The sequence below is a fragment of the Pygocentrus nattereri genome, chromosome 28, assembly GCF_015220715.1.
Source record: "Pygocentrus nattereri isolate fPygNat1 chromosome 28, fPygNat1.pri, whole genome shotgun sequence".
Taxonomy (NCBI): Eukaryota; Metazoa; Chordata; class Actinopteri; order Characiformes; family Serrasalmidae; genus Pygocentrus; species Pygocentrus nattereri.
Window position 1 is genome coordinate 6,846,422 of NC_051238.1, and position 17,500 is coordinate 6,863,921.

Sequence of the window (17,500 nt, forward strand, 5' to 3'; positions counted from 1 at the left end):
AAGGTAGTGGTGCTATAAAACTCTGCTCTTTTAATAAATCATAAGTGGCCACTGAGCAGTTTTGTGATCATTTAAGTTACATTAACTAATAAATTGCTAAGTATGTTCAGCCTGATCTTCTCATGATGACGTCTCATTTGGTTTGAGACAGAATTATTACTACCTGTTATTAACAATATCAAAATTACAATTGAGGAAAAAACTCTGCGTGATACTTTTAAGACAACACACCCCTCCACGCTGTGAACTGCACTGTGAAGAGCTTCTTGCGTGTATTTTGTGGCATTTGCTGCTGGAAGGCAGATCGTTTTCCTGTTTAAACACATGTAATGAGTGCTGTAGTGTGATGCCGTCTCTCTGCTGGGTTTCGAGTTGCCCGTGTTTGGCTGGGACGGCGTGCCAGGGCAGCTTACTCCGGCGGGCCCAGATTAGCCTGGCTGCAGTGCTGCGGTGAGTAAGAGGGTAACTGCGGCCTGCAGAATGCACCCTGGCTCTGCCCTCCACCCTGCGCCAACCCAGCTCTGACCAGACTCCAATACTTTGTTACTTCAGTGCAAAATGACTTAAGTAGAATTAAGAAATACCTTTCCAGAAAAAAAACAACCTGAGTAGAAAAACTCCACTTACTCCAGCACTGAGTAACGCATGTGCATCCAGCATCTACCTGTGCAGAACGAAGGCTTGTTAGACTTTTTGGACCCTTTTAGTTTGAAGGAAAACGCCAAGCTGTGCAGGTGCCGACCCAAACGTTACACAAAGAAAATAAACCCAGAAGGGAACGTATTATTTTCAATTGAATAATTTTATTGTTTTAGCATATCAGGTAAAACACTCTCAGAAAAAAGGTACTGAACTGCCACTGGGGCAGTTCCCATCTTGTCACTGGGGTGGTTCCCTCAAAGGTACATCTCAGCACCTTTAGTCAGGAAACATAACTGAACGATAATCCACTGAAATGATACGTTCTAAGCTGTACTGACTCCACACCCCGCCTCGCCTCCAGGCTTTTACTTTGCTGTTCTGTTTTAAAACATTCGCTTATGAAAAGGAACAAATACCAACTTTTCACCTGGAAAAACGTAAAACCTTAAAACCACTGTTGTACGTTTGTGGGTATATTCACACTGTTTGTACCTTGAAGAATGAAAGATGTACCTGCACAGACTCTTCATTTCTAACAGTGTATGGTAAAATTAGTATCAGTTGAAAATATGCAGGAAGGTACAAAACATCAAAATGTTACTTGAGTTCATGAAACTGAGTAAACAGAACTCATTTCTCCTCACCTCTGGTTCTGACGCCGACCCGCTGGACACTCGGGACACACGAGGGCTGGACAGCGGACAGCATTACTTTCACTGAGTGTGAGGGTGATTGAGGTTTTAGCTGCTGTGCTGAAAAAATCATTCTTAATTCCAACCTGTCAATCAGCTGCACATGAACACAGCATGTTCAACACTTCAACCCAACCGCTGTGTTTAGTTGGCTTATTTTGGTGTTGATGTAATACATTTTATTTGTGTGCATCCGACTGAATCATGAAAATCAGGACAAAACCTCTAAAATGGGAATTTTCAGAAGAAAGAAAAAAATGAGCTCACATGAAAGGTAAAGCATTTTATTGTAGGTTATTAATTATGAAATGTTCACATAGTGTACAGTCCAGCTGACATTTTTAAATTATGAACACATTTAAAAATGGCAGAAATTGAGATTAAAGGTTTTGCTGTTTTTGAATAGAAATATGTCAACATTCCTATGTATTCACATCTTACATATTAAAACATATGACATACTGAAAAATGCACAATAATGAACTCTATTAATCTACAGTGATTATTCTAATTGAGTATTAATGTTACCACTTATTGTTTAGAAACTACTATGAATAATTCACCAACTACTATGAATTATTCACCAACTACTATTAATTATTCAATAATTACTACAAATTATTCAATAACTACTATGAGCTATTCATAAACTACTATTAATTATTCAATAACTACTATGAACTATTCACCAACTACTATGAATTATTCATTATCTATTAATCAGTACAACAACTGTTATGAATTATTCATCATCTACTATAAATTAATCACCAACTACTTTGAATTATTCAATAACTACTATAGATTATTCAGTAATCAATACAAATGAATCGGTAACAACTACAATTTTTCATTTAACTCCTATGAATTATTTGGTATCCTCTATGAATTATTCAGTATCTGCTATTGAACTAGTGTGTAAGCTCTGTAGAGAGTGAAGAACTGCAGAGTTTAGGATAAAAAGAGCTGCTCGAGTATCTCAGTCTTCCAGTAATAAAGCAATTGAGGCTCACAAATATCGCAAAAGGCCCCACACAACTCGTTCCTTATACCTGGAGGTGATATTTCACATGAGGTGATGTTTCACATTAGGCCTGTTTCAGAACACCAGGCATCAGAAATCCATTCATTTCATTTGAAATGTGGACGGCTTTGAGCTTTAAATCAGGAGGAATAACGACCGTCCCAGCGCTGGGTGTTTATTCTAGTGAACTGCAGCCGCTGCTCCCACTGATTACGCTCCCTAATGGCCCATGCACTGCAGTTACAGGTGGCCAACACAAACATCACAGGTAACGCCGCTTCCCCGCAGTTTCAGAGCTGTTTGCTGAACCTGGACTAACTGCTGTGGAGCGTGGACCATCAGGAGGTATTCGCTTCTTAGAAAGAAAGACAGCAAAGCAGTCAAACGTGTGGAGATTTAACAAAAGTAAGACGCATTAAATCATGAAAGCAGCTTCACGATGGCGCGTCATGTCCACGCAGGTTTCCACATGAAGCTTTTACTCCACAGTAAGACTTTTCTTGTTTATTTTCAGAAAATAAAAGGCGGATGAAACACAGACAGAAAGCTTTCATTGGTGGAAATAGTAAAAAAGTGTATTCATTGCAAAAATATAAAGAAATGTGTCTCCAGTTCTACCAGTCAGCCACACACTGAGATTTCGGACAGTATTTGTGCAGATTCATCATCAGCATGACCAATAAAAGACATCTTCACTGGCGTGGAGCTGCTGGCGGGTCCAGTTTACTATCATATCCTTCTATATAACTAAATAATACCATGTAGCTACTGAATAATAAGCCTAAACCTGGGATTTTAAGGGTCAGACTCACTAAATAATACACTGTAGAAAAAATTCGGCGTAAAATTACAGTCAATTACCGGCAGCACGTTCTCCAGCATCATACTGTTTATTTACAGGACTTATACTGTAATTTAACATTTCAATACTTCACTCTAGATCTAAATATGGTTGATTACTGTATTTGTACGGATCTTTTTCTGCACCCACTGCTGTCTAAGAGCCCTCACGTTTAACTAAATTATGTAGGCCTAGTACATATGCAACAACAATCTGTCCAGCAAGCTTCTGTTGCAAATGCTTGCACAGTGAGAAGGTGATCACGCTACGTGTTACGACAGCGTAGCACTGTTTATTAGTCATAACATGAACTGATCATCACATTAAAGCAGTTACTTTGTATGTCATTAAGAATATAGACATGGTAGTAACCAAAGTATATTGCTTATATAACTAGTTAGCTAATGCAGAAGGTCTATGATGCTGTAGACAAACAGGAAAAGCAACATGTTGTGGGAATAAGATGTTTCTAGGCCTACAGTCAGAGTCAGGCTGCCCGAGTCGGCACAAAGCACTGCTTACTTTCCCAGAATGCTTTGAGAGCAACAGCTATTTAATGTGAAATCCAATATTTTAGCTTCTTTGGCAAGAAACTTGATCTGTTTCTCCCAGAATGCACCATTTTTACCAGCTACATTTAAGTGCTTTACATTGGGATAATCCGCTGTGAATTTACATCCGTATTTCGCAGCGACACAGAACCACAATAAGATCTAAAAATGAGCTCTGTTGGATCTGATTTAATCAAAAATGACTTTTCTTAATCAACCACTTATCCTGCACCACTGTTAATGACTAATCAGACCTCTAAAAGATTCCTAAGCTCAACGTTTGGGGAAAAATAATGACATCATTTTATGACAAGTAGACAAACATAATGTTATGAAAATGTAACATCCACTACTTTTTCATAATTTACAGAATGTAATATTTAAGACATCAATAGGTGTTTGGTGGGCCATACACCACCAAAACACATATGTATATTTTTAAAAATCTATTTATTTATTTATTTATTTACTCACTCACGCACTTACTGTGATGTATACTTGGATATAACATATGGAATCTGAAAAAAAATGAATCTGAAATAGCTTTCACATAACAACAACAATAATAATATAAAAATATATATAACAACAACAACAACAACAACAATAATAATAACAACAATAATAATAATAGATCACACTGTTTCACAACCACTTTGAAATGTTTAAAAAAACCTCTCTCTCTGTGCTTAGGCTGATCAGATGATGAATCTCAGCTCAAATCAATTAACCTCTTGTGCTTCTGGGTATATTTTGGTTTGTCCATCTGAATTTACGTGACCAAATCCTAAAGCGAATTATTCAGTAACTGCATGCAATAAATGTACATTTTTATTTTACTTATTTATTTATTTATTTGGTAAAATCTCCCCTCAACTGAACAGAACATGTTTTTGATGATCTACACACATCTCTACATGCTTACACTTTACTGCTGAAAGCCAAAAATGTTTCCAGAGCAGATCACTGAAGAGACGCCATCTGTTTATAGTTTATAGACCAGATTTGGGGAAAAACGGGTCGACTTTCAGTAGAAAAACAAACTGAGTTTGGCTTCTTTTATTATAAGGGTTTAAAATGACGTCACCGTCTATTAGACTGGAGAGAAGAGCTACAGCCTCACACGACGCCCAGCTTCTGAATGGAGCTTATGGAATATGAACGTTATGAAGAACACGATGAAGTTCAGTTTGGAACCACCGGTGGTTCCAAGGAGTTGAGGAGATTAATGCATTTAATTTAAAAAATATTGTGCTTTTTCCCCTATTTCAGTCATGAACAACGCTAACCTTGATTCTGCTCAACTGTTTAAAAGCCCCTCATCTGTGTTTCTACACCACGATGATGAAATGAGTGCTGTTGGAGGGCAAAGTGTTTGCCCACCTGCTGTAAGTGGTCAGCAGTGAGTCTTTAAGCTTCAACCTGCTGTTAATAACTCGAGCATTAGTTATCAAAGGGGAATTGCACTTATTACAGGCGAACAGACTCCAGGCCTGTGGTACCACTACTTACACTTCAACTGCAGTTATTATCACCTCTGACACTCCGCTACAGGTGAAGCCGACATGCCAAACCAGTGCCGATGACAGATTTACACAGCACTGTGTTATAACCTTTCTATGGCAGCACATTCCAGACTTTATTCAACCTTTATGCAAATTTGAATATTCAAATGCAAATGAACTGTATGCATTTCCCATGAAAAATGTGTTCCTGCATTTGCATTTCTGTTCAGGAGGGCGGCTCAGGCCTGTAAGTCAATGCAAATGAGACATCAAAAGCACTTTGAATTATGTCTTGACCCTCATATTATCTTTGGGGTCAATTTAGCGCCATTCCGTGTTTATCAGAGTTTATCCTCTCTAAATAAATGACTGACATCATTTTTGCTCCATATTTATAGTTTATTAGGGAAAACTGAAAACAAAAAAAGGACATGGCATGTTTTCAGCGTCCTGTACACGTCTTTGATGTTCTTTGGGGTCAGTTTGGGGTCAGCAGTATAAAACACAAGAAACATCAACACTTCTCGAAACAAAAACACGCATTTTCTGGCCGTTTTGGGTGTTAATGACGTCACAGACACGCACTTTTATGATCTCCCAGAAAAACTTCCCACCAAAGCGTTGAGACCGACCCCAAGGATGGAAGAAGTTAGAAGACCTAAACATAACAAGGGCTTCAATGCTTCAGTGCGCACTGACGCTGGAGGCGCAACCGTGAATTGGCATTTTTTTAATAAACTGCATTTCGGTTTTATTTTATTTGGACTGGGCAATAAAGCTCTGATGTTAATGCCTTTCATTTAAGGTTAAATAAGGACGCAGGTTTCATCGCATCGCTTTCTCCTAAGCGCAGGTTTAAGCCGAGCTTTCGGTGATTTAACACGCCAGCTCAAGTAGGCTGCGTGCACGCGCGCGCGGGCGCCCTCACGCACGCACTCACGCATGCACGCACAGCACAGCACCTCCGCCGTTGTTTTCATCCATTCCTCCTCCGCTGCTGCTGTTAGGTCTCTCGGCAGGCTGCCTCTGCTTTTCGTCCTTTCGTTAAAGAAAGAGAGAGAGAGAGAGAGAGAGAGAGAGAGAGATAAAGAGCTAGAAGAAGCGGAGACTGCTGAGCACGCAGCCCCAATGCTGCACGAGCCGCACGAGCCATGAGCCTGGACGTCCAGCCTTATAGCGCGAGAGAGAAACGAGCGCAGCCGGCTGCGAGAGCCAGAGCCCCCCTTAAACGACCCCCAATGGCACTGTCGCTGCTGTGCACCTAACTGACAGTTCCTGCCAATGCTGTGCTTCACCCTAAAATCCGCATTTGTGCCTCTGGGCCGGGACAGACTTCGCCCGGGACGTTGATTTTTATTTATTTATTTATTTTTTATTTTGGGTGACTTGTCCTGGGAAGAGGGAAGGGGGTTGTTTAAGGGGGGGAGTGGTGGTGGTGGTGGTGGTCTCCTCCATCCGAAGGACCATAGAGGATTATTACGTCCTTCACGAAGAGTGGATATGGAGCACTAAGCTAAAGTAAAAAAAGAAAAGAAAAACAAAAGCAGGAGAGATGACCAGACGCTGAACTGCAGTGCTGACAAAATAGGATAAACAGAAAAAGCCTCCTAGCTACAACTTTTAGAGGAGGAGGAGGGGAGGAGAAGGAAGAGGAGGAGGAGGAGGAGGAGGAGGAGGGAGGGGTGCTGGCAAGTTTGACTTGGAAATGGTACGTTTAACGAATCAATTTCATCATTTGTTTTGTTCCAGCGAAGAGCCCCTTGTGTTGTGTTGTGTTGTGCGGTGTGCGTGTGTCAGACTCTCAGGCTGTGGTGAACTCGGGAAAGTGTACGCGAATGACGGCCTCGCAGGAGGTGCTGGAGCCGCTAAAACTTCATTTCTGTCCTTTTTAGTATGTGCTTTGCTGCTGTTTGTGGACGAGGCTGAAGTTTGGTTTCACATTCGCCAGCTTTGATACTGTTCGCCCGCTTGCGTTTCGAATCTTCCCGTTCCACCTTAAATAGTGCAGCAGTTACGTTCTGGCGCCTGAGGCTGAGAATGTAACGGCTGCACCATTTAAGGTGGAACGGCGAAATTCGAACGCGAAGCTGGCGAACATTGCCCCGCAGTGAAAGTTAACTTCTTTGCTAGCTAACCTGAGGAAAGGAAGGAAAACAGGGTGAAAGACGGCGAGTACGTGTATAACCACGGGGCCACTAGGGTCAACGTTAAATCTGAAATCTTACAACAAAATCCACGCCGGCGCCGAGTGCTGCTCCGGCAGGAAAACGGCCGCAGGCTCGCCGGCATGAATTTGAACCACCAAGCCGACAGAGGCGCTCCCTCGCCGGGGAGTTGCCTTAGCGACAGCGCGGGAGCCTCCCGAGCTCCCGCAGCCGGAGCTAGCCACACAGGCTGTTAGCGTTAATGTTGTCAGTGCCCTGCTCTGAGCTTCTGAGTGACATTAATTCGTCTGTTTCGTGAATAAAATAACCTTAAATCATCGGACCCCCCCCCAAAAGTGTCTTGTTTATGTTGTAGGCTGATGGTGAAATCTAAAACTCCCTGTAGACTGAAGCTGAGCAGCAGAACTCTTCAGTAGACAGTTTATGCATTTTAGCCACTTTTTCTCTGCCTGCCAGCTGATTTTCACAGCTGCTTTAGGTCTGTGTCAGTGGAGACTTCAAATCTGCAGGACATTTTCAGTTTATAGTCAGGAAGTGCATGTCTTCCTCCTCAATCAGCTTCTAAATGAATATATTTTATTATTGCCTTGCTGGCAGCTATGAGGAATTTATTGAGGCTCTTCATATTTTGTGATTATTTTTTTTGCTTTCAGGGATTATTTATTATAGGCTCTGCTTTTTTGCATTGGCTGAAAATTGGCATGTACAGTATTTGAGAGAAGTATGTTACAGATTTCATAAAATAAAGAGGAGCTGCGAGATTTATTCATTGCATTTTGTTTACATGTGAATGGAGGGAATTTGCAGTTTCACACAAGAATCTAAAAGGATATTTGGATATGAAATGCCTTCGAGTAAAAGGCAGCATGGATTGCTCTTTACTGCATGAGTATAAATTTAAATGAAGTACTAGCTTTGACTACTGAACAGGTGTTATTCTACTCTATCACCATGTGAGCTGGTAGGCCGTATTTTCCCCCGTCTGAACTCTGAAAAGTTCAACTCTGAATCTTATTATTGCTTAAAGGAAAGTGTTTTCTGAGCCTTCGCAGCCTTTAGTTCTACTTTTGATTTCTTCATGAATGCTGCTTTGCTCCTAAAAGGACGAGTAACATCACTTTGCATATTGTACCACCATAGACGATTTTGTTGATTAATAATTCACGTGCACGAGCTGTGCAAGGTGTTTTGCAGTGGGTTTCGGGGAGCCTGTCCCGTTGGATTTAGTTGTAGCCTTTATTGCTAAGCGGCCTGTAAAAGTTGGAAAACTCTCTTGCACTTGTCTCATTAGATGGAGCACAGTCTGGTTGATGTGTTAACTCGCTGCTGGTTCTTCAGCATTACTTGGAAAACTCCCAGCAAACTCTACAGTGTGGAGTTAACACTGAGACTATAATGTTGAATTACCACATATGGTGTTTTATTAAGTCCAGCTAGACACAAATGAACCCTCACTCACTTTTACAAGCCATTTAGCCTGGTCTGAGTTGTGCTCTGGATTGGATCTAACCCTAGGGTGCAAGTCGGGGTACACCCAGCATAAGGCGCCAGTGCATTGCTGAAAAACGAACACTGGGTTAATTCAACCCTGCAGTTTCAGCACTCAGAGTTAATTCAACACTGTAAAAGTTGTACAGTTTAATTTAACAGTGTAGTTAATATAATTCTGTAATTGTGTGTGTGATAATTCAATGCAGTAACATTTAATCCAACACTGTATGGGTTAATACAAACACTATAAGAGTTAACCCAACACTGTTAATGTTTATCAGTCACTGTAAGAATTGGTCTAGCAGTGTTAAAGTTATTAGCAATGCCACTGCAGGAAACAGGAGCTGTTTAGGACTTTAAGATTACACTGTAAGATTAATCCAACACCGTGAAGGATAATCTAGTCTAACATTGTAAATGATCAGTCACTACAAAAGTTCATTCAATATACTGAGAGTTAATCTGTAATAGTATTCCAGTACAGTAAGAGATAATCCAACACTGCCATTAACTGTTAACTGTGAGTTAATGGAAATTCAAAATAAGAGATATTAACAGTGCAAAATTTGATACAGCATTGCTAAAATTGATTAATCTCTGTAAGAATTAATACCACACTAATAGTTAATGCACTGTTGAGGAAGAGTTAAACCAACACTGTAATCGTTAGCTCAGCACTGAATAATGAACAGTGAATAACAGTGAACAGTGAATAATGTTAATGACAGTAAAGGCTAATAATCGTAAGATTTCATCACTGGTAGAGTTACATTGTAGAGGTTCATCCAGTGTGAGTTAATGAGAGTAAATTCAGCACTGTAAAAGTTAATTAAACTCTGAAAGGGTTAAACCCAACACAGTGAGAGTTAATTCAGCACTGCAGAAGTAAAGATTATGAAAGTTAATCCCACACTAAGTATTAAATCAACACAGTGAGAGTAAATTCAGCACTGTAAAAGTTCATTAAACTCTGAAACTAAACACATTGAGAGTTGTCTGAGCACAGTAAAAGTAGATTAATCACTGTAAGAGTTAATTCAGCGCTGTAAAAGTAGATTAGTCACTGTAAGAGTTAATCTAACACTGTAAAAGTAGATTCACTGTACGAGTTAAATCAGCACTGTAAAAGTAGATTAGTCACTGTAAGAGTTAATCTAACACTGTAAAAGTAGATTCACTGTACGAGTTAATTCAGCACTGTAAAAGTAGATTAGCCACTGTAAGAGTTAATTCAGCGCTGTAAAAGTAGATTAGTCACTGTAAGAGTTAATCTAACACTGTAAAAGTAGATTCACTGTACGAGTTAATTCAGCACTGTAAAAGTAGATTAGTCACTGTAAGAGTTAATCTAACACTGTAAAAGTAGATTCACTGTACGAGTTAATTCAGCACTGTAAAAGTAGATTAGTCACTGTAAGAGTTAATCTAACACTGTAAAAGTAGATTAGTCACTGTAAGAGTTAATCTAACACTGTAAAAGTAGATTAGTCACTGTAAGAGTTAATACAGCGCTGTAAAAGTAGATTAGTCACTGTAAGAGTTAATGCAGCGCTGTAAAAGTAGATTAGTCACTGTAAGAGTTAATGCAGCGCTGTAAAAGTAGATTAGTCACTGTAAGAGTTAATTCAGCGCTGTAAAAGTAGATTAGTCACTGTAAGAGTTAATTCAGCGCTGTAAAAGTAGATTAGTCACTGTAAGAGTTAATCTAAAACTGTAAAAGTAGATTAGTCACTGTACGAGTTAATCTAACACTGTAAAAGTAGATTAGTCACTGTAAGAGTTAATTCAGCGCTGTAAAAGTAGATTAGTCACTGTAAGAGTTAATTCAGCGCTGTAAAAGTAGATTAGTCACTGTAAGAGTTAATCTAAAACTGTAAAAGTAGATTAGTCACTGTACGAGTTAATCTAACGCTGTAAAAGTAGATTAGTCACTGTACGAGTTAATCTAACACTGTAAAAGTAGATTAGTCACTGTAAGAGTTAATCTAACACTGTAAAAGTAGATTAGTCACTGTACGAGTTAATCTAACACTGTAAAAGTAGATTAGTCACTGTAAGAGTTAATGCAGCGCTGTAAAAGTAGATTAGTCACTGTAAGAGTTAATCTAACACTGTAAAAGTAGATTAGTCACTGTAAGAGTTAATCTAACACTGTAAAAGTAGATTAGTCACTGTACGAGTTAATGCAGCGCTGTAAAAGTAGATTAGTCACTGTAAGAGTTAATGCAGCGCTGTAAAAGTAGATTAGTCACTGTAAGAGTTAATCTAACACTGTAAAAGTAGATTAGTCACTGTAAGAGTTAATGCAGCACTGTAAAAGTAGATTAGTCACTGTAAGAGTTAATCTAACACTGTAAAAGTAGATTAGTCACTGTACGAGTTAATCTAACACTGTAAAAGTAGATTAGTCACTGTACGAGTTAATCTAACACTGTAAAAGTAGATTAGTCACTGTAAGAGTTAATGCAGCGCTGTAAAAGTAGATTAGTCACTGTAAGAGTTAATTCAGCGCTGTAAAAGTAGATTAGTCACTGTAAGAGTTAATTCAGCGCTGTAAAAGTAGATTAGTCACTGTAAGAGTTAATCTAACACTGTAAAAGTAGATTAGTCACTGTAAGAGTTAATGCAGCGCTGTAAAAGTAGATTAATCACTATAAGAGTTAATCTAACACTGTAAAAGTAGATTAGTCACTGTAAGAGTTAATGCAGCGCTGTAAAAGTAGATTAGTCACTGTAAGAGTTAATCTAACACTGTAAAAGTAGATTAGTCACTGTAAGAGTTAATCTAACACTGTAAAAGTAGATTAGTCACTGTACGAGTTAATGCAGCGCTGTAAAAGTAGATTAGTCACTGTAAGAGTTAATGCAGCGCTGTAAAAGTAGATTAGTCACTGTAAGAGTTAATGCAGCGCTGTAAAAGTAGATTAGTCACTATAAGAGTTAATCTAACACTGTAAAAGTAGATTAGTCACTATAAGAGTTAATCTAACACTAAAAGTAGATTAGTCACTGTAAGAGTTAATCTAAAACTGTAAAAGTAGATTAGTCACTGTAAGAGTTAATCTAACACTGTAAAAGTAGATTAGTCACTGTAAGAGTTAATCTAACACTGTAAAAGTAGATTAGTCACTGTAAGAGTTAATTCAGCGCTGTAAAAGTAGATTAGTCACTGTAAGAGTTAATCTAACACTGTAAAAGTAGATTAGTCACTGTAAGAGTTAATTCAGCGCTGTAAAAGTAGATTAGTCACTATAAGAGTTAATCTAACACTGTAAAAGTAGATTAGTCACTGTAAGAGTTAATCTAAAACTGAAAAAGTAGATTAGTCACTGTAAGAGTTAATCTAACACTGTAAAAGTAGATTAGTCACTGTAAGAGTTAATCTAACACTGTAAAAGTAGATTAGTCACTGTAAGAGTTAATCTAACACTGTAAAAGTAGATTAGTCACTGTAAGAGTTAATTCAGCACTGTAAAAGTAGATTAGTCACTATAAGAGTTAATTCAGCGCTGTAAAAGTAGATTAGTCACTGTAAGAGTTAATGCAGCGCTGTAAAAGTAGATTAGTCACTGTAAGAGTTAATTCAGCGCTGTAAAAGTAGATTAGTCACTGTAAGAGTTAATCTAACACTGTAAAAGTAGATTAGTCACTGTAAGAGTTAATTCAGCGCTGTAAAAGTAGATTAGTCACTGTAAGAGTTAATCTAACACTGTAAAAGTAGATTAGTCACTGTAAGAGTTAATCTAAAACTGAAAAAGTAGATTAGTCACTGTAAGAGTTAATCTAACACTGTAAAAGTAGATTAGTCACTGTAAGAGTTAATCTAACACTGTAAAAGTAGATTAGTCACTGTAAGAGTTAATTCAGCACTGTAAAAGTAGATTAGTCACTGTAAGAGTTAATTCAGCACTGTAAAAGTAGATTAGTCACTGTAAGAGTTAATTCAGCACTGTAAAAGTAGATTAGTCACTGTAAGAGTTAATTCAGCGCTGTAAAAGTAGATTAGTCACTGTAAGAGTTAATCTAACACTGTAAAAGTAGATTAGTCACTATAAGAGTTAATCTAACACTGTAAAAGTAGATTAGTCACTGTAAGAGTTAATCTAAAACTGAAAAAGTAGATTAGTCACTGTAAGAGTTAATCTAACACTGTAAAAGTAGATTAGTCACTGTAAGAGTTAATCTAACACTGTAAAAGTAGATTAGTCACTGTAAGAGTTAATTCAGCACTGTAAAAGTAGATTAGTCACTGTAAGAGTTAATTCAGCGCTGTAAAAGTAGATTAGTCACTGTAAGAGTTAATGCAGCGCTGTAAAAGTAGATTAGTCACTGTAAGAGTTAATCTAACACTGTAAAAGTAGATTAGTCACTGTAAGAGTTAATGCAGCGCTGTAAAAGTAGATTAGTCACTGTAAGAGTTAATTCAGCACTGTAAAAGTAGATTAGTCACTGTAAGAGTTAATCTAAAACTGTAAAAGTAGATTAGTCACTGTAAGAGTTAATCTAACACTGTAAAAGTAGATTAGTCACTGTAAGAGTTAATGCAGCACTGTAAAAGTAGATTAGTCACTGTAAGAGTTAATCTAACACTGTAAAAGTAGATTAGTCACTGTAAGAGTTAATCTAAAACTGTAAAAGTAGATTAGTCACTGTAAGAGTTAATCTAACACTGTAAAAGTAGATTAGTCACTGTAAGAGTTAATCTAACACTGTAAAAGTAGATTAGTCACTGTAAGAGTTAATCTAACACTGTAAAAGTAGATTAGTCACTGTACGAGTTAATCTAAAACTGTGTAATCCAGCAGTTTGAAAAGTTAATCACTCACTGCAGCCGTTATTTAGTGACTGCAGCGCTGAAGGCAGTGAGAGTTAATCCGGGAGGTGGGCGGTCGTGGCCGCAGGACTGAGCGCGTCGCTGTAAGAGTTAATCCTGCTCTGGTCGCCGCTCTCGGCTGATAATAATTTGGCCTGAATGGGCGCTGTGGGTGACGCAACGTCCGCCGCGCTCTGCCTCCGCGCGCCGCTCGGACTCTCAGTGCTGCTCCGCCACTACAGACGGTGCCCGCGCGCTCCAGCCGGGACAGCGAGCGCGAGCGGGAGCGAGAGAAATCGCGAGAAGGAGCGCGCCGCGCGTGTCCTTGCGTCTGAACGGAGACTCGTTTATTTCCACGCTTCTCCTCCGTGCGGGGTTTTTCTTTTTGTTTAAACCGTAATGCAGCGGAGCGGAGGGGCAGCCACGTGAACGCGCGCGCGCGCGCGCGGATAAAGCGAGAGTTCCTGCTTCCTTAACTTCTGCGCGCGCTGTTTTTTTTCTGGGATGGGCCATTTTCATAACGTCATTTCATTCCTCCCTCTTTTTCATTTTCTTCTTCTTTGATTCTCCCCCCTCCTTCCTCCTCCTCCTCCTCCTCCTCCTCCTCCTCCTCCTCCACCCTCCCTCCATTTCCTAAATGGAAGTGAGCGCTCTCCGCGCGCTCTCGCTGCTCCTCAGCCCGCCTGCACGCGCTTACGTTCCCGTCGCCTTTCTCACCGTTTCTGCTCGCGCCGAGTGGAAGTGAGAGAGAGAGAGAGGGAGAGGGAGAGAGAGGTGAGGGTCCCGCTGGAGGCCCTGAAGCTTCTTCTGCTGCTGCTGCTGCTGGAGTGGTGATGATGACGATGATGATGACGGTGATGAAGGTGGTGATGAGGATGATGATGATTAACTGTGAAAAATGCTCCACTGACTGATCCGCTCTCCTCTCAAGCCCGCTCCGTGTTATTTTTGCAACAATGATGTATTCTCCCCTCTGTCTGACTCAGGTAAACACCTTGTTTGTTTGTTTGTTTGTTTGTTTGTTTATTGGTCGCACCGCCAGAGCTGGGAGACTGAGGGCAGTTTAGAAAAGGGCGGGCAGAAAAAAAAAGAGAAAGTGCAGCCTCGGTCCACAGGCAGAGCTGGAAAAGAGCCCCCTGGTTCCTGCCAGAGCCGAGCTTTCTGCCACACTTCAGCCCTTATTACGCTTTAGCGTCTGAAAAGTTTCTCGCGGCTGCAGCGTTGTGGTGTGACTGCGTCGGAAACTCCAGCACACCTCTAAAGGCACTTTGTTCATGCGTTTAATATCAGACTAGACGAGTGCTGCGTGTTTATGCGTGCAGCGGGTAACAGAGAGGAGAAAGTTATAGTGAGCAGCGCAAGCCGAGCGCCCTCCTTTCACTCTGTTCATCGCAAAAGCTTTGAAAACACTCTTAACTCTGTTGTCCGTCATCATATAAGCAATATTCTATACATTGCCAGCAGTGTGGCTGTAACCGTACGCTTGGTAATTCGCAGCGAAGCTTGGCAGGCCGTCCCGCTCCCTTTTCGTGTCACACAAGGACAGTGTAGGCTAGTCGAGGAGGTAATGTGTAATCTTCTGGGGCTTTTTCTTGTTGGTGGAACAACACTGACCTATTTTCTTTATTATGGAGGCACGAAATGCTTGATAATTCACATTCGCTGCTTTAGATTGTGCAACACGTGTTTTCTCAGTTAGGAAGAGTTTGGAGTTTTTTTAGTATGTTCTACATCTGCCAGTAAGGGTTTAACGCAGTTCAGCACACGTGTTCAGAATTTTGCTTGTATATATAATCAGAAAGCGCTCATATTGGGCTCCAGGGAGGCTCCTGCTCCGGCCACGGCGAAAGTGGCCTTATATTTGAGAACCTTTTTTATGGAGGGGCTTTTTAGGTTTTTCAGGTCAGTTTGTTTCTAGGGTTACTGTTTGTTTATTGACCTGGGATTTTAAGTAGTCGTGCTCTCTCTCCAGTGACCTTTGTTTTCATGTGTGCAGGTTGGTTTAAATTAGAGGCCGCTGGATTCGGTCTGAGGAGCAGATTTAATAATTACTGCCATTTTTGACGAGTTGAAAGGAGGTCTTTGAGGAGTCTGAAGATCTCGGTTTTTTTTTAACCACGCTGGTTTAATGTAAAATGACTTAATGCAGGACTTTCCGTAGCTCCAGTAACGCGAGGTTTGCAGTTATTCTGGCTGTGTTTGTTGTGCCGTGCTTTAATCTTGTTGCTCGTCTGCTTTTCCACCACACTGGATACCCGTTTCTAGTTTTACGACATGCTTACCTGGAACGCGCTGGATAATTACGCCGCACTGCAGATGAGACAGACTCTGATATCGTCTGAAAATCAACAATCGACACCCCTGTTTCGGGGCTCATTTTATTTATTTGTTTGTTTGTTTATTTATTTATTTATTTTAAGCTGGTCGTCTCTTTAGGTCATCGGCAACGCTGCGCAAACTACAGTTGGCCGAGCGTTGAGGACTTGGAGTCGGCAGTCCAGCTGCACTGTGCTTTACTTTTTCCCAGTGTTTTCAGATGCATACCAGCGCTTATGCAGTATTCAAACATAAGCATATTACAGTCTTCGCTCTCGGGGCCGGTTTTCCCGCTTTTACATAATCTGGAAGTGCCAGCCAGCCTTTACTTGGTGTGAAAAAAAATCATGAATTATAGACCAACTGAAATGGAATAAAATATTTTTTCATTGACTGCTGTTTAAAGTTAATTAAGTTTTTTTTCCCTTCTTCTGTAAAATTACCGTTGGGATACGGGACATTTCTGTATATATACAGAAATTACATGCATATTAAGTTTTTTTGTTTTCTGCTTTTGGTGGAGGCCGTAATTCAACTTTGTTTTAACTTTGTACGTGTAAAATATCACTTCAGTTTGAAAAAGTAAATATCCTAGTACACTATATATATAACTATATCGAAGTGAATAGCCCAGATTATGGTTGTGTTGACTCACCGTTGGAGGTTAAATGAGCTCCAAAGTTATGGCAGCTTTGTTACTCGCTTTAAGCAAAAAAACAACTAGTTTTAACAGCGTGTAGGAATGTGCACTGTATGTCCCTTATATTCAATGAGCTACACGATTTTTTTTATGTAGGGATGCACGGTTTTGCTGATATTTTTCATGTACAGATTTGCCGATGCTGATACATTAACATTTATAAAATGTAGAAGTTGGGACAACCTGGATCAGCATTGCATTTATTTATGTGGGGTTAAAATTGCAGTAAACTGACTAAAATGCAGCTATTTGAATGCATTTCCTAAACGTTCAGCAGTATAATAAACACATCTTCAGATATGGGTTCAAGATACCGGTCAGATGTGCCCGTCGGTCTAATGCTGATTTTATTTTTAAAACAAATATTTCCCATTGCAGATATGTGTCTGCTGCCATCGTCCCTATTTTGTCCCTATTTTATCCCTATTTTATAATTCAGCCCTTCTTAGATTTCATGCATTTTCAGTCTTTTAAAAAAAAAAATAAAATAAAAAATTCACGAAAGTTCCACCATTTCAGGTTCTGTGCAGCGGGATAATGCATGTGCTGTTTGTCTGTGTTTTCTGCGTGCTTTAGTGTCTGTTGCAGGCTGTAGATTGTGTTGCAGGTTGGAGGCCTGCAGGCTTCTGCTTTGTTTCTCTGAACAGAAGCACACTGACTGGCCTGGTGTGTGTTTACGGTGTGGCAGTGTGTGTGTGTGTCTGTGTGTGTGTGTCGAGGAGTCTCCTGACGTGCCCCTAGTGTGTGTGAGAGAGAGAGA

At 39.9% G+C, this 17,500-nt stretch overlaps 1 protein-coding gene across 2 annotated transcripts in view; it reads left to right on the top strand.

The window, feature by feature from the left end:
• The first annotated feature begins 14,316 nt into the window (after positions 1 to 14,316).
• nfic (nuclear factor I/C) overlaps positions 14,317 to 17,500 on the top strand; it is a 230,892-nt gene continuing 227,708 nt past the window's right edge. For both annotated transcript variants that reach the window (XM_037535935.1, XM_037535936.1), the window contains exon 1: positions 14,317 to 14,710. In XM_037535935.1, coding sequence (XP_037391832.1) covers positions 14,681 to 14,710 — 30 coding nt within the window. In that variant the 5' untranslated portion in view covers positions 14,317 to 14,680. The remainder of the gene's footprint in view (positions 14,711 to 17,500) is intronic.